The following is an 18,248-nucleotide window of genomic DNA, read 5'->3' as shown; positions in this document are numbered from 1 at the left end:
TATTTGGATAAAAATGTGCCATTCTCAAACAAGGTTGTGCTCAGCAGTCTTAATCAAGGTGCAAAGAGCCAACTGAAGCTGGTTATACTGCAGCATTTCAGAAACTGTTATAGAAATGCCGCTTACTTCAGTCACTCCAACAAAAGTCAAGGATGTGATTTTACTTTCTCTAAGCAAGAAAAGTCCATCTGTAAACAGTGGATGCTTTCTTTGCCAGAGGATTGCAGAACCCAGGGCTTCAATCTTGAGGAACTTAACTTGGACTATTGCCCCAAATATATCAATTTAATGGCCGCTATTTCAAGGGATGCTCCCCTCCAACTTAATGTACAAAGCTCCTTGGGTAGTTTTCACTGAAGACTTAGCGCATAAGTAAGTGAATTTAAATATGCATATAAAACATCTTTTTAGACAACTGAAAATTCAGCACCCAAGTCATCCTGTAAAGTCATTGAGTGTCATTTTACTCCAGGAAGACACTTTATAGCTCAAATGGAGCTAAGTATGAAGAGTAGCAAGCCTAAAAACTCCCAAACAATAACACCCCAATGTACAGCGCTGTCGTGTTCTTCTGCAAAGTCAGTGATGCACGCCTTGCACTGAAGATTTATGCTGCCAAACAGAGTCTTAAAAAACCCGGGATATACCCTAAGAGTATAAAGATTGTTCAGCTGAACTATTGGCTACCCTGTAAACTGGCTCTTGAGGATTTGCAGTGCTAATGGACCTCAATTGCAGCACTATTTCCCTTGTTGGCGAGATCTGCAGGTGGAACAAAACAAGCTTTGCTTGAAGTTATTGAACAGATCTTGAGAGAGCTTTAATAGCAGGGAATATCTGAATGAGAATTACATAGCTGGTGAGACTAGTAATCTGATTAGCATAGCTCTTGTCTTGTTGAGAAGAGCTGCTAGTCTAATATATTCCTAAAATAGCAAGCACGTCATCAACACAATTAACTCTTTACAAGTGCTGGCAACATTTGCATCGCTTTAGTTAAAATTCACTGACGTAAATTAACCTTGTTCCCAATATGCTTAAATTCTCTGCTTAATCCACCGATTAGATGCCACCAAAATTAAAACGGGCTTTCAAGCAGATAGATTAAAGTAACCCTCTGTTTGACATTAGATGTTAAGGAAGAATGATGCCTCTGCTTTACATCACCTTTTCTGGTACAAAAATCTCAAGGTATAAATTGTAAGGGAGGAACACAAGTAATCGACGGTGACTAGAAACAGGAGGTCAAAACAAAAAACAAAGAGGAGGAAATCCAGAATCCTCTAAAGATGCTGTATTTTAAAGGAGACAGTCAGACTCTAGAATTAATTTTTCCAGACTCCACAGGATGTCTATATTACTAGACTTAGAGTTACCTAGCTCAGTGTTCGCTGACTGAGCAGTAGTAAGAAATAAACTGGTGAGTGTGTGAGTGAGAGTGTGCGTGTGTGTTTTGGGGGTGGTTCTTTTTTTTTTTTTTTAAAATAACCTACTCGACCATTACATTTTTATTTCTGCAATGAATAATGAAGTGATGCTTACTCTTACTGGTTACCACATATTTTGGTTGTATTCCTTCTCCATTTTTTTACTGGTTACAGATTTTGGCTCTGACACTGCAAATTCTTCACCCAGGCAGCTAGATTATTTTATACCATGGGACCAATTAATTACCTTCCATAACTTGCAGCATGGGCTCCTAAGTATTGTGTCGGTGCTCCATGTTAATACACTACCACAAGTCAAGAACTCAACTGGTAGGACAAATTCATTTAAGAGGAAGAATCTGTCCAGCTAATTCAGCTGTCTGTAGCTGTGACTGATTCTTATGGAGAATAAAAAGAAAGTGATGGTGTTTGAGGTCATTAAATCTTTGAACTAATCGCTAAAGTCGATGCAACTTTAGAAGAGGAGGCTTTGATCTTTTCACATGCCTGTCTTTAAAATCATTTTACACCAATCATTTCAATAACCAAGCCCCACTTCCTTGGACTATTGGGAAAGAGCATCTAATAAAATACAGGGACAGCTGCTGTGACAACTTGGAAAACAGGGTCAAATTCTTACAACTATACAAGCAGCTACTCCACAATAGCAAAATATAAGTCCCATTGTTTTATATACAACCATTAGAAGAAGGAAAAACCCACTTGTTTTGGTTCGTTAACAAAAATAAAGCTTGAATGGCAGGAAGTAGTCTCACCCAACAGCCCGTGTTTATGGAGTTTTTATTCAGCTCTGCAAGGTTGTTGTTTGGTTACCTTACACAGGAACCAGTATAGGTGAGGGATCCAGCAAGAACATTAAAAAAAAATACCCAAATCTTCCTTATGTGAAAGATGAGCTGCTCTTGAAGATCCTGTGAAAGCCATACGCACTGTTAGGATGGCAGCTTCTGCTGAATTATTTTGTAGTAAAAGCTTTACAGGAAAAGTGTTGCCATATTTGTAGGGAATACTGGTGTGTGGCTAAGTGACTTCAGTTCATTCACATTACGACTGCAGAAATCTCGTGTCATTTGTTCATGAAAAATAGTTCATTAACAGCTGATACGGAGTCTCAAGCCTTTCTGTATGCTTGTGTGATAAGTACCACCGTACAATGTACAGAGTGGTACCAGTGTTTATAGCTCACCACTCAATATTGTACACAGTGCCTCGTGAAAACAGTTGCATGTCATTCTTCACAATAAGGACCTCCAAAAAAAAGTGTTAGCAGCTCAGGAGCTTGGCAGGCAGTAAGCCAACGAATTCAAATTGCTCTTTCCTTGGAAGGTGCTGCCTGGAGCCACTAACCCAGCTATTAATCATTGACAAGCAGGTGGACTGGAGCAATACAAACTGTGACTTCTATGCAGGTTAAGGGTTCTTCTTTTTCTTCTTAGAAATTCTCTCGCGTTAGTTAATTCTACAAACAGACCATTACAACAAAGCAGGTTTGAACTACAATACAAATGATGCAAGTCTGGCATTATTGGATGGTTACCCATTGAACAGTAGTTCCAGAGCACCACAGCCTGGAAATCAGGCCTTTAGCTGCCATATTTACACTATTGTTACAAAAAAAAAGTCAAAAAAAAAAAAGAAAAGAAAAAAGGAAACCCTGAAAAAAATTCAACCCCGACTCCCAGAAAACAGGCAGCCAGAAATGCTTAGCTCTGCCTCTTTAGTCTTCACAGAATCAATCACTTCCAGCCTCCGAGATGGTGTTCCTACAAGGGACCCTTGAACTGGTTTCCCGAAAGATGTTGCCTGATGGAGGGTTTGGAGCTTGCAGCATCACCCAGCTTTCGCCAGACAACCTGTAAGAAAAAATAAAGGAGTAGGGGAGAGAAATACAGGAATTAAAAAAAACCCAAAGCCTCTGATGAGTTGCAGTATTTTCATAATTGCAGTCTGAAAGTCAAAAAAAAGCCGTTTCCTAGCAGTGGGCTGTAATTCTTAGCAGAGCCACTGGATGGCATCTGTGCACCAGTTTCCAAGGAAAAAAACATTGATGCATTTTTCTAATTAGTCTCTCTTGAAATTAGAACCATTTTTGCCTGGGGTAATAGTATAAAACAAATACACTAGGTTCAGAAGTTAAGTTCAATGGTAGGTCAACCGTGCCATGCTTACAAAAATGACGTTACCATGAACAGAAAAGATAATGAAAAAGATAATGATTAAAATTATATATATATATATATATATATATGACTTTCTTAAAAAAACCCATACATTTTATCACTTTATGGCCACTGGGGTAAGGGAGGCTATTTTTTAAAAAATAAGAAACTGCAAAGCACTTCATAGCTGCCTTGAGTCTGCATAAAATGAATATTTACAGAAAAAACGGCTGATGATACACAAACAGAAATGAGTCCATTTGGGAAGATGAAGTGATGGCATTTTACCTTTCCCCCTGCATAGCTAAAGGGAATGTGGCATTAAGCGGACAAAATATCCTAAAAAGCAGACCCTTGTTTACTCTCGTCTTGGCTTTGCTTATAAGTATCCAGCAACCAAAGTGAAGTGCCTCAGCCCTTGCCAAGGATGCTTGCAGTGATTTAGCTCTGCAAGACGCACTTGTGTTCTTTACACCCTCTTTTTATGGTTGAAGTGGTTTTCAGAATTTAAACAGAGGGTTACGCTCCTCTGCTGCTGTGAGGCACTAAACCATGCCCCTTGGGCTGACCTCCAACGTGGACTTCTAAAAGAGAAGGCTCCATAAGGATCCTCCTCCCTGCTGTGGGCACTGCTGGTACTGTCGAACAGCACAGCCCCGACTGCAGGCGACATGCAGCTTGAGCCATGTTCTAGCAGAAATCCCAAACTCTTTGTTCAAAGCCAAAGCGTGGCCAAGGTGCTTTGAAGCTGGAGGCAGTGCCACAGCGGCACACGCCGCAGAGCAGAGGTTTGGTACGAACGCTCGCCGTACAGGATGTGGCAAGCTCAGTTAACAGTGTGGTTGCCCCATATGTTGGCAGTGCTAAAAGCACTCCACACACCATGATGCTGTTCAATGACTTCAGACATGAATGAATATTCTCCCTCTGATGTTATCTTATGGTTTAGGCTCAAACCCATTCAAGCTGTACAGCTTTAAAGATAGCAACCAGTTGCTGCTCAGCCAACACGGCGTCCCTAAGGACACAGTTGGAGTCAACTGCTAACGGGACTCTCCAAGCCAGGGAGAGTCCTTTGCACAGCTCTCGGTCAGCTAGACTAGCTACTCTGCACCCCTGAAGGCAGCAGAGTGGGAAGTATCTGCTGAGCAACGGCTGCTCCGTACAGTGAATGAGGCATTCAGGTTACTGATACCCAAAGCAGTGGTCAGCAGAGCCTCCGCTTTTCCCTTGTGCCTGTGGATCTCGCATCAAACAGGGCTTGTACGCAGCAGACCCCTGCTCCTCTGTACTTCTAACAAAAGACCATGAAAGAAACCCCTAGAGCTGCTGAGAGGAGTTATTACATTGCACATTTCACGAACAATCGCCTTCTCCTTTTCACTCAGGTCTTCTTCATAGTTGTCTTGCATTTGCCTGTCCAAATTTTCATGGACCTCAAGGACCTACAAAAAACAATATTACAAAAGCATTATGCTCCTCAAATCGTTAACTGTCCCTAACAGCCTCATTAACCAGTATTTAAATTGGCAGGATTCACAAAGCCTTGAGAGTCAGAGCACTGCAAAGACGAGCATGACACCAAGTTGGGTGCCTCCATCCTCTCCCTTCCCTGGTGATGGCATGCCTCCGTCCCACCACCTGCATGGTGTGGCTGCCACTGCAGTCCCGGGGACCAGGTGATAATTGGCAGCGAGTTGCCTGCGCCCGCAAACACATCTCTCCCAGGAAGGCTGCTGGTGGCCCCACTTCCAGGCAGCTCCCCCAAGGCAATCCCCCAGCAACTCCTGCTCCCTCCGTTCCCCTCTTTCGCAGGAGTGGAGTTTCTCTGCTCCCTTCTACTAAGCCGAGTCGTGGGGCAACTGTGGTCAGCAGCTTTTAGGGCTAACAGGTTTTTAGCCATCAGGTAAAGAGGCAAACAGAGGTTTGTACCACTGAAAAGCAGAGTATTACACACTGTGCAGCTTAAGTGTGTGGTCTCCAATCAGCCATGAACTTTCATATCTTAAACAGACACAGCCAATTTCACTCACCTTTTGGCTGAAAATTGTTTTCAACCCATTTAGTTTCCCAAGGGAACCCCTCGGAGGCCCACAATGACAGTGAGAAAGAGACAGGCTGTTAGCACAGACCCCTAGGACTCAGAGATCCTGATTTGATTCCTGGCTCTTACCCACTCCCTCTTGGAGCTGGATGCAGCCAGGCTGCGAAGGGGTTGGGAACGGGGCAAGGGAAAAACCAGTATTGTCTCCCAGGACCCTGCATGCTGACTGCAGTCTTCCGAAGGTGCCGTCCCCAGCGAGTGCCGAGTGCCATGGTGAATCTGGGTCACCCTCTCCTTGTGCCACAGACGCCCTCTGAAGATGGAGATAATCACCTCGACTCCCCGAGCTTTACTTTAATCTCTGTCAGCACTGTTTCCACCCACAGCACATGCCCCATAAAGGTAAGGGAATAGGTGACCCTCGGCCAGGGCTGGCACACACACACGGCATCCCCTGCACAAGCCCCCCCAGAACTGCAGCCACGGCTACAGGGTAACATTTACCGGCTGCTCAATGAGTTCAGCTGGTACAAACGCTGATGAATACAGGCCATACCCACAAAGTGTTGGTGCCAGGACTGTCTGGTCCTCCACAAGCAGCTCCGTTTTGCTGTCTTTCCTCTCCTGCCTGGCTACAGGCAGCAGGACCAGGTACATGCCTACGGCACCCTGTCCGCAGGAGCCTCTGGGGGAGTGAGGCATCGCCTTGCCTTTCTCTCCTGCTCATCACTATGGGGCTTTTCCCATGATACTAACAGGAGGAAAGCACTGCAAAAAATGGAGACATGGCTGCAAAAGCATAGGAATATCCTGAAAGGGAGGGAGGAAAGGATTTGAGAGTCTCCAAGGAGGCTCTGCTCTGCGGCTTGGAGGGCATCTCCAGCAGGTGCTCACGGATCTGGGAAGAACCACGTTTCCTTGCAGAGACAGAGAGGTTACGGCTCCAGCACTGACACCCCAGACCTGACAAATCCAGTGCTCATGTTCATGGGACCCCTGGATGCCACTCAGCCCGGTGGCTGGGCCACACTTGCAGATTTGCCGTGGGAAGACAAGTAAACGCACTGTGAAAGCAGCTCAGGACGCTGCAAAAAATAGTGGAAACATCCTGCCTGTGACTTATTTTCTTAGATTTCAGGTTGACAATGTTTGAAAATGGAAAAAGCCTCATTTTTAACCTCTTTCTTTTAAACAGCACTTGGAGACACATTCCCCAAGTGCTGATCCCCAGGCCACACGTGGCTGGCGAGACGCAGCCCGTCTATGTGGTTGCTGTGTCCCACCACGCGCTGCCCACACCCTGCACCTCTGTAGCAGCTGGGAGCCAGCCCCGACCCCCCACGTCCCGTCTGGGACACGCACCGTCCCGGCTACCCCCGCAGAGCACCTCCAGGGAGGCACTGCCCGGCTGCGGCCAGGTGCTCCCTCGATCACAGAGATGAGGCTGCATGGGGATAAAGGCAGCCTTCGCTTCCCGCTGGACACACGGTGACCCACAGAATACCCCCTCCAACACAGCCACGTGCATTCAGGTTGCTCCTCCAGATGTTGCACAAGTCGGGCATATCACAGCGCGGGACCGCCTCGAGATTTTACTGCTGCATCTGTGCTCACCTACGTACCTCACCCAGGGCTTTGCCACGGATGAGCACGTGGTCAGCTCGGTCTGCAGGGTCACAGCTCCTGGAATCACCCAACACCATCAAATAGTGCGTAGTCTTACTCACCGTGATACATCCACAGACGTATCAAGCCGTACAGCAGGTGTATTTGTACGCGTAAGTGTTCCTACACCTCCTAGGGAAGTACTAGAAGAGCTAGATGCAGTGCGAGGATGGGTCTCACCCTTTGCTGAGGCATACGGCACCAGCTGCTCCGTGAAAGGGGACACCAGGGTAGATTATCCCCCGGTCTGCCTCGGCACAGCAATCCTGCTGTACTTTACTGCGTTACGAACAAAAATAGGTCATTCTCCTAGGGCCCTTAACCTACTTCTAAAATGCACCAGCTAGTTTAACCAACATAGCTGGGACCAATCTTTGCACAAATAAGAATTATCCACATCCTTTCTAAGAGGAGAGGAAGGGCAAGAGGGATGCAAAAAGCATGTACATGCTGACAAAGAGAGCATCTATTTTTTCCTAAAGAGGAGGGAATTAATTATTGATCCAGCTGGACTCGCACATCGAACTCGCTCGTCTGGAGTCAGTGTGCCTCTGACGCTCGGCTGCAAAGGCAGCAGCCTGCAGGATCACATCCCCGTGTGGAGCGCCAGGGCTGCCTGGCTCGCAGCTAAGCGCCGGCTGTGTCCACAGGGCAAGTGTCAAGGACGACCATGGTTTAGATTAGTTAAAGATCACATCAGCTCCGGCCTCTGCTTCCACCAGCCATCAATCTTGCAGGCACAAGAGTCTCGGCGGACAAAAATAAAGTTTTTCTATGACTTGTGCTTAAACTAAAACAACATTCCCTAGTCCAGGAGGTGTGGAAGGGTGGCAGAGCCCATTTCTTCCAGTGGAAATGTCTTTTAATGGTGTAAACGAGGCAGAGTTGGAGCGAAAAGCTGATCAGACAGAAGTTATGGCTGTATTTCATTTCTGAATGACTCGGGACTCATTTGCCCGGGAAACCACCCTGCTCCCCAGGCCCACCCCACGTGTGCATAGGCACTTTGTAAAGATATATTAGCATCTTGGATATGGGAAAAAGGGATTCAGGGGGGTAAAAACTCAGCAGCCTACCCTGGAAAGGCATGCTAGAGAAAAATACACTCTGAAGAGTGAAATCACCTCCTGAAGAAAGACAGGAAGGCCTCTTGGTGCTGACCCAGCCCCAGCCATTCTCAGATCTTGCCAGGCGCTGCCTCAGCTGTTTAGAAGGACCAGGTTAATGCTCCTCCAATTACACCGCTGGGGATTATGGACGTGCCTTCACGTAAATTGTCTATGGCTCAGCTGAAGTTCAAGGACTGTGCATTCAGTGGGGCTCTACGAAACTGGGGTATATCCTCCTGTGATTTCTGCCACATCCCAACCCAGTAGCCTACAGAAAACAGACAAGTGTTTTGCTTGAAGCGGCTCATGCCGTCCCCTCCTTTTTGCTCTTCATCAAGCTGCCCTGACAGCACTTGGCCCTTTGCAGATGCACCGGCACTGTGTGATCTCCATGGGTAAAATGCCGGGCGGCGAGGGCAACCTGCTCCGCTCGGGCACGGGGCGATTCTCTGTGCAGGGGGATGGGGATGGACCAGGTAAGGGTGCTCTTTTGCCTGGGGACGCCACCGCCTGAAGACAACCCGCAGCTCGCTCTCGATGAGCACACTGGCTCGCCTGGCTTTCTTCCTGCTGATACGTAAACTGTGAGGAACACCTCAGGTATATTTAGTTCTCCTTCGCGACTGCACTGATGTCTGTGACCAAGGCAGTGTCACCTCAGTCACCTGGTCCATCACATCCACCTCCCTGCTGACTTGCTGTACTGGCCCTGCACGACCATGCAATGCATATTTAAAAAACAAACAAACAAAAAAAAACCACCAAAGAGTCAGGATGACTGCAGTAAAGCTTTGGAAGGGGCGCTGAAAGTTGAGGGAAGTGTTTCTGCACCAGGAAGCACTCTGAGATTGAAGGATGCTTTCTGAAGAGTGCAAGCCTCACTGATTTTATTGATTTATAAGTCAACTGGACAAAGCACGGGGGAACACAGCATCCTGCTTCGGCAAGGGAACAGTCTGTATGCCCTGCTAGGACTTCCTTTGGTTTTGGCAGGGCCAAATCCTGCCTTACCCAACATCAGTGGGAGTGATTGATCACGGGCTCGATGGTTCTGCGCACATGGCAGAGGTCCAGGTGCTGCTGCAGGGGGGAATTGGGTTATAGGCTAAATGTCGTTCTCATACATTTGTCTCCTCCTCACCTCCCCACGTCTTTAGCAAGTTTGCTCAATTCCTAAGAAAAGTGCTTTGATGTTCAGCGAGATACTGAGCTGTAGCATATGTACCTTTTATTCTTGTTAGCAAAAACAGCTGTTAGGAGTGCCAACCTGTCATCTTGCTCCTTATTTAGGAGGTGCAAATAAACAAAAACTATTTCAGAAGGAAAAATAAAGAAAATCCCTAAATGTGCTCAAGGAAGAACTTACTTATGCTAAATGGCAGGCAATGCTTCAGCCACATAGCTAGCGTTCAGCTGCCAGAAAAAGCCAGGGAAAAAGCCTAGGGGACATTACATAGATGGGTGCAGATGGAGGCAATCCAGCAGCCCTGCAGATCTGTACAGAGTGCACAGCCCCTCAATGACCTTTGCTTGGGCACAGAGCCGCATCCTTGCAGCCACACCGCTTCTGGACAGCCTTCCATGCAAGCATCCCACAAGACAAGCGAAGCCAACTTCCATCTCTCTTTGCCTCTCCTTATGGTAAGGAGCTAGCCCACTACAGCCATTTGGACTTCTTTACAGAGCCAAGAAGGGATTTTTCTAATATCTGACGAGGTACAGCCAAAGTGCAAAGTCTCGTTTGTAGGCTACTCTCTTCTCCTCAAGGGAAGGTCATGAGCTGTATCACAGGCAGTGAGGGTCTAAGCTGGTAGCTGCATCCAGTTTCCCACATGCAGGGGCTGGCACTGGAAAAGCTGCCCAGTTCTGCAGGGTGCAAATAAGACCTACTCCATATGCTACAGCATGCCGTGGCCATATAACGTTATCTTCTAGCCAGTTTAAGATCCACGGCTAGAGACCAACAGCAAAAATTTCACTGTGCCACAAGAAGGGAGGAGGAGAGATTGAGACCATGACCAGTTTCCTCAGTCTTCTCAGTTCCCAGCTGATCCTTGGAAATGGGCCACAGGATGGAAAAATGAACAGCTTCTCATCCCTCCCTGCCATGCTGACCTACAGGAGAATTTCCTCCTTGCTTCAAATGTGAGAATATTTTTCAATCCTAAGTGTGTGAGCAAGACACATCATGTGAGATCATTTATGCCCCGTAAGATGTGACTGCTATGCCACCTGCTCTCTGACTCCGGCCATGGCACTTTCCGGGGTTTTGAAGACAGACAAACGTACCCCAGCGGCCAAATGATGAAACTGCAGAGGAGATTTTCTTCCAGCACTTCCTAGTGATCAACAAAGCCCCGAAGTAGAGGATTAATAATGATGATGATGATAATAATAATTGCAAACAACTAGTCATCCAACTTCCTTTCAACTCCTTTATATGCCTCATTGCGCCAGACCTCCCAAACTTAATTTCCAGTTTCCAAGAATCTTCCTCATTCATTTTCCAATCCTTTCCACAAGCTTGTCAAACCGCATCTTAAAGCCATTTATATTTCTTGCCCTTACTAAGAAATTCAGTCCCGTAACCCCTAAAGCAAATAGGAACCTAATTTCCCTCCAGAATGTGTTCATAATCAATTTATAACTATTTGATCTTGTAACTTAAAAACATTATCAACTCTGCTTAACACTGTCCTCACCACCACCTCACCAAATGCAATGAAGAGCAGGAGTGGAAAGGTACAAACCCCACAGCTGGGTAAGAAAAAGCCAACAGCAGTAGTCTGGAGTGCATGAGGGCTTGGATGATTAAATGCAAGCAAAACTGGATTAGTACAAGTGTCAGAAAAACCAAGGTATCACATAAGTCTGCAACGTTCTGCAAGGCATCAGTTTAGCAGATCCATATGCATGTATACAGAGGAGAAATGTCACCCACAAGCACAATGCAGCATAGTACAGGATGGAGTACAGCAACTTTCTGATAGCACAACACAATTCAGAGCAAGCAAAGAAGAAACTTGTCTGGAAAACACAGGGTAAATATATGTAGGCAAGTGAACTGCCACTTGTGTGGTCAGGGCTTCTTTGGGAACTAGCAAAAACTGTACTAAAGTTATTTTTTAATCCTTGATGGTGCTGGACACCCTTCTCTTAAGATCCAATGAGAGTTATACAATCTGGGTGTAATAAAGCCTCAAGTAAGCTGAAAAATCAAGATTTTCAGGTTGATGGATCTTTTATAATACAAATTCAAATTTGATCCAAACCAAACCAAACTTGTCTTTCCTTTCATAATTCCTCACACACCATAAATGCATAGAAGATGAACTACTTGAGCAATATCTTCCCGGGATCTTCCAAGTGCCCAGTGGAACCAATGTCCTTGCCAGCTGCACTACTGCTTCTCCTGACACTTGTTGGTTTTACCACCACCACCTGCCACATCTGTCCTGGAGCCAAGAGACCCTGGACAGGCAGAAAAAAGTGAGCTGAAAACACTAAAAACTAGAAAATTTAGAGAGCTTGTAGATCAAAGCTATGAGCAACATCTGTGCCATTTATTTAGCTGTCAGACGTGGAAAGGTATAAAGCAAAAAGCTTTGTAAGCACCACTCTCCAGGTCTAGGACAGTCTAAGCTAGTGCTGATGCCACTACTGGACCTTTCTTCCAGCTATGACCATGGGGAATTGAGCTTCAGAGTAGCCATCCAGGAATTCTCCTTTGATTTGAAGAAAGGTTTTTAACCCTGTACAAAATTCTTCAGCTTCAACAAATCCAAATCTATAAATCAGTATGTTCCAACCTGAGCCTAATTTAGTTAGACACTTTCCAGCCATCTCTATGGCACCTTGGAAAGGATTTGTGCTTCTGTGTCCCTTAGCTGCTCAGAAGTAACTTGCTTAACCAGTTAAACATGTAAAACCAGGGTATTACATTTTTCCTGCTAATGGATGGTCACTAGGACTTGAGAACTGCTGTGAAATCACGGTGCAAGTTTTCTCCTTCAACTCAGCTAGCACCGTCCCATGGTTTTTATTGCTGACAGTCCTCACTTTAATCCCCACTGATGATGCACATATCTACGTGGGTATGATGCCATGGTTTGCTGTGTATTTACATAAAATAAAGTCTTTCTCCTTTGAAGACTGCTGCAGGATTTTCAATAACAAAACATATGTAGGAACTGCAGGTTTTGTGTCCCTTTTAAAAACAGCATTTTGGTCACACTGTCACCCCAGAGAGCCAGTTTACGCAGGACTGATGAACAGAAAGGGTAACCAACACCCTCAGCATCAGCAGCTTTTGTTGGAGGTTTCCCGCCCAAAAAATAGTTATGCATGATCCTGCTTAACTCCGCAACTATTTGAAGCAATGATTACTCATTATGATACAGGTGCTGGTTACCGATAATGTACTAACTTTCCATTTCTAGTTGCTGTGTTTCCACGAGAAGAGCAAACGTCCAGTTCTGCCACTGTGGTGTTTGTTCCACCACAGCGCACTGTACTGCACCGCGCTGCACTGCTGTGTGGGGATCTGCAGCATCCTTACCTTCATAGCATGCACAACAGCCTCTGGTTTCTGACCAACAGGGACATATCCTGCTGCAGGAGAAGATGCAAGATCAGATGTCATGCGAACTGGTCCCTGTTGAAATAAGGGAAGATATGCTTTAATTCCCTTTGGGTGATTTAAGCAAGAAGGAAGAAAATATCCAGAAAATTTGAGCCCTAGCTTCTCTCAAATTCAGTCCCCTTCAGCCACCTGCAAAGACAAAAGACACCACTACCCCTTCCTCAGAAGTCACTTGATTTAATGCCATTTAAGCCTACCTTCACTCAGTCTAGATGTACTCAGTCAGGAGATCACCCTGGTTTAAAGCTAACTTTATTCATGAAGCATTATTTGCTCACTTAGGGTAACTTTGTACAAGGACAAGATCAAAGGGTTCTCATCCTTCTAGCCAAGGGAGCAATGCAAACAAGACGATTTTCCAGCATAAAGCGGTCATTTCTAAGAAGCTGCATTCATGAAAGAAACAGTTGGCATAACTTCATTGCTTTTCTGGCAACATTTTCACATAGACATCAAGTACCAATCTTCAGCTACAGAGAAAATTGTGAAAGCAACCTTAAAACAAGCAGATGTCCAAACCTAATGTTGGCTGGGTTTGTTTCCAAAATGAGGGCCAGTCCTCCTGCATGAAGGATCCCATTGGGAAAGATGCCGAAATTACATTTTACAAAAGATTTCTACTGTCCAAACAGCCTTGTAAGCACTTTTCATAGGGCTTTCCTCTTTTAAAGGCATCCAACTTGGATTATGAGAGATACAATATCTTTATTCAGTGAGATGCACCCTGCCTGTCCCTAATATTTTTGCATTGCTTTGTAGCAGTGGGAGAAATCAACAATGAAACCATTGACCAAACTCGTATTTAGTCTTCACATCCTTTAGGAAACACAAAGAATGATTATACTGGGGGCCTCTGAAAGCAAATTAGGACGGCAGAGCGGCATGTAGCACCATCACAGGAATGCTTTCACATACAACACACGAGGCACTCCGTTCTCATCTTTTCCACGTTTAAAAACACAGCATGTTTTATACTTCGTCTCATCGCTTTGCCTTCTAAGCCAAGGCCAGCAAGCTAGTCGTGCCAGAAAGGAGGACCAACGGAGGGGCACTTCACCACCTCTTATTCTTCCAAATGTTTTAAGTTGTGGGGGCTTTTCTACTAATAAAAGTGTTCATGTGCATACATTAAAGAAAAAGATGGGCCAATCCATTAGGCTACAGACAAAAATAGCATGAAAGGCATGGAGCCTTTCATGCCTAGGCCACTGATCTGTGCTTAACCAATATCATGACCAACAGCCATTTCCTCATAATAGCGACCTTCATGAACTGAGTTGCTGGTGATACAAAAACTTCCTTCTGAGAGGCAAGCATCTCAGAAAAAGGAAAATTAGACTTAATAACTCCACCATAATTCTCCAAGGAGATTTAACAGACTGCCAAAGCACAGAGACCAAGAGACACTCGCAGGCTGGGCATGGTTCTGGACCTGCTGGAAGAGGGTTACAGCTTGCTGGAGCTGTGGCCATCCCGTCCAGAACGTCACACAGAAAAGGCAGAGGCTGGGGAGGGAGCACCAGGCACTGGGTCCAGCCAGTCTACAGCTACGACTTAAGACTGCAAAATGGGTTACAAATTTATCACAGGACTGGAAAACGCAAGAGAGTCCTTCCAGAACCAGCCTCCCACAGAGGTCAAAGACACCAATACACACATAATTCCTCTGGCTTCAGCATGAAAGCTTCCTTCTTTCCATAAATGACCAATATCATGACAACTGAAAGCAGAATATTCAGGAGTTTGTGGCCATGAACCATACTTGAGATGGATCTTCCCCCACAGCCCTCTTTAGAAGTAACACAGGAAATACCAAGCAAAGGTCTAACATGCAATATTTCTTCAGAGTTGAGAGTAATCTGACAAAGTAAAAGGAATTCTGCTGGATCCTGCTGCTGACAACATTTTAAATACAGTTTTCTGACTAAACTAGAGTAGATCACGAGGTCTCCCATACGACAGGCAGCAGCAACTTCTCCTCGCAGAACTGAAATCACTAATGAGCTACAAAGCCTCTCCATGATCGTAATCACTCTCAAAATTATTAGGGAATACAAAAGAAACCAGAATTATTAGAGAGAAACATTTTCTAAAGAGCTTGATCACGCTTAACTGATCACCATACTAAGATAAAAGTGCAATCGTCAGCAACGGCGAGTGCACCAAACCACCATGCCGATGGCCCGCTATGCCCCAAGCCACAGAGACCTCCCCACCATGTGAGACTGTTACTATAAAAGGCCAAACATGCACCCGAATAAAGTGGGGGAGCGAGCAAGGATCTCACCAACACCCCCGCTCTTTGCAGCTGTAGGATGCAACAAGTAAAAACACCCACACTGCTACAGGTGGCTTAATATTTGTCATTACATTTAGTGCTTTTCGTGCAGTTGCACCCTTAGAAAAGGCTCTTTCCAGATACACAAAGAGTCAGAGTTTTATAAAGGGGGGTAGGTGCTTCATTCCCACTGATTTCAGTGTGGTTCTCAGAAAAAAAAAGCTTCAGCCAGACTCCTATCAGCTTCCTGCACGGAGGCTTACATAAAGGAGGCCAGAAAAGAGGGGACTGTAGTCAGCAAGGAAAGAAATGACAACATATCCAGCAGGATGCATGGCCAGCCTTTGGAGGATGGAGAGGAAAATGGGCAGAGTTCACCAATAGTGTTAGCTGAAGGGGAGGAAATGGAAGGAATTGGAGATAAGGTCAAGGTTGCTGGACTGGAAAACTGCCAACAGTGGGAGAGAAGGGAGGGAATGGGAAGAAAGAGGAGGATGTGCATTTTACCCAGCAGGAAACCAGTTGAGATGAAATGTAGGGGAGGGGGAACAGAGATAGGAGATAGGAGATTGGAAGAAGGACAGGAGGGAGGGGGAAATCTCGGGAAGTCAGCGTTAAGGTAGTAGCTGAAATCACACAGATGGAGGAGATTCCTCATGCCTAAAATAGATGCATTTGGAAACTGTGGGTAAGAATTACCACAGCTGCACCCCAGCACTCTAACTCAGCAGCTACTCTGAAGACCTCTGTCACTGCAGAAGCCCATGCCCTTCCCGTTCCCTATCGCTGACATTTTCACAGCCATGGGAACACAATTGATTCAGCACCCTGACAGACAATAATAGCAAGGTTAATCTGGTTACATCCTAAGAAGCAGAAATTGTCCATATAGGCACAAAGCAATACGGTGCGTTTTGGGGCACACATCACCCTCAATTTCCTCTCCCTGTCTGGTGTTGTCAAACATGTACACTCTGTATTAGATGGACATCTGGCTTTTCCACTTGCTAGGATTTCATAGCGTTTGGTAGCTCAGAGATGGTTCACTCTTCATCCTCAGACATGTGGTTGAGGTGTCACATGATTATATAAATGAATGGTGCTAAAAGACAGCTCAGAAGTCACCCAAAAGGATGCCATTATATTTATAATAAAGCTGTTGAGAAATACGATCTTGGTCATTTTTCTAGTTTACTTCTGCTGAGGCTGAACGTCAGCAGAATGAGAAGCTGAGTCATTTCAAAATGTGAAGTTTCTTACTCTCTTTGGCCCCAACTAGCTTTAGAGTTGCTCCAGATTTACAGCAGCAGACATGAGACTGGAAGTTAGCTTGTTTAACTCATCACTTATACAAGGAATTTGTAATTCAAAAAGAAAACAACTGTAGATTTATGTTGTGGTGTCAAATGGTCACCTGGGTAGAATTACATTGCACACCACTTTCTGTTTCATCCACAGCCACGGTTACACTGCCAAAAGAAAGAGCTGCCCAGCAATGAGATTACCAGCCTAATTAAGAGTAGAAAGCTCTCAGTTACGTATCTGATGCATTGGAGTTCCCAAGTGCTTGGAGGAAGCACTTTGTCTTCCCTACGCACAGGGTTTGTTGATCACTGCACCTCTGAGACCCAGAGATAGTTGTCCAAGATACATCTTTAAGAAGAAAAAGTCCCAGAACCAAAGGCTGTGAAGGCGTGTGTGACCCAGCCGATGCTTCCTAGGTAAGTTGGTGCTTTTGCTGCTCTGCAAACCACTGTGGGAGTTCAGAGCATTTGAGACCACTGTAGTGTGGATCTCTGATGAGTTCAGCTCTGGAAAGAACAGCCCTATCTCTGCTGCCGGGACGGCTCTGGGACTGTAATGTCCCGAGAGGCTCCTGGTGAGGCTCTTCGCATCCCTCATGGGAGGCAAGTGCCACGCACCCACGTATGCAGCCACTCTCCCAGTGGGGAAACCACGACAAGAGCTATTCCTCTGCCGCCTCTGGGCAGAAAGCAGTACCGAAGCACCACTGAACACATTTCCCCTTCAGCCCTCGCCTGCTCCTTCATTTCAAGCAAATCAGCACTGGATATTTGCTGGTGTCTGTGATGGGACCAACGCACTTCTCAGAGCTTACTGTTCCCACATAGCATCAGCCCCCTTTCCATCCCACCAGACCCACATCGTGGATGTCCAAACCACAAATCCACCAGAGAAGCCCAATTCCGTTTGAGACCCTCACAGAAACCTCTCACTGGAGCCTGCAGGGCTTGTGGTTCAATCTCCAAGTCTGTAAGGAGAGTCACAGTCCAGCTGTATCATTAATAGACTAAGAAAAGAGAGAGGAACTCTGAAGTCGCTCATGCCAGAGCATCCTTGAAGCAATATGCTATGCATAGGGGATAAATCCCCCAGTTGTCTATTGCTAAGAATGACGCTTGACCCGGTGACAGCCTCAAATCCAAAGCAGAAAACAAACCAAATCAAACTAGTCCCATGCACTGCCCCAGCCCAGAACCCAAAGATGATGAGCAAAGAATCAGTGCTGATGTGAGAAACAAAATCCGAAGACCACAAATACTGCCAATGATCCTTTTTAATCTGACACCAAAAAATGAAGAGCAGAGGCCTCAACTTGCAGCTGCTGGAGGACATCTGCTCCTCTGTATCAAGCCACGATGGCATTGCCAGTGTCTAAGACCAAGTTACCTAATGAGTCCTTGCTGGCTCTGTCTGGTTGCACGGGAGGTGGTCCAGCACAGATGCTGGCAAGCACTGCCGTTGATACTCTTGCTACATGTTTGGAGGAACAAAATTAATAGGACTCTCTGTAATAGGGCACGCTGGGAACTCTTGATAATGACACACCTCCACAGAGACAAAGTAAGGCTTAAAATATGAACATTTCTTAATAACAGTGG

At 45.7% G+C, this 18,248-nt stretch overlaps 1 protein-coding gene across 1 annotated transcript in view; it reads right to left on the bottom strand.

Annotated features, from left to right (window-relative positions):
• Nucleotides 1-170: 170 nt before the first annotated feature.
• Nucleotides 171-18,248, bottom strand: part of CCDC85C (coiled-coil domain containing 85C) — a 115,535-nt gene continuing 97,457 nt past the window's right edge. The window contains exons 5-7 of the mRNA XM_030005341.1: nt 12,984-13,079; nt 4,954-5,052; nt 171-3,301 (exon numbers count right to left, since the gene is read on the bottom strand). Coding sequence (XP_029861201.1) covers nt 3,212-3,301; nt 4,954-5,052; nt 12,984-13,079 — 285 coding nt within the window. The 3' untranslated portion in view covers nt 171-3,211. The remainder of the gene's footprint in view (nt 3,302-4,953; nt 5,053-12,983; nt 13,080-18,248) is intronic.

Source organism: Aquila chrysaetos, chromosome 2 (genome assembly GCF_900496995.4).
Source record: "Aquila chrysaetos chrysaetos chromosome 2, bAquChr1.4, whole genome shotgun sequence".
NCBI lineage: Eukaryota > Metazoa > Chordata > Aves > Accipitriformes > Accipitridae > Aquila > Aquila chrysaetos.
The sequence above is the reverse complement of the archived record's forward strand: the minus strand, read 5'-3'. Positions and strand labels throughout refer to the sequence as shown.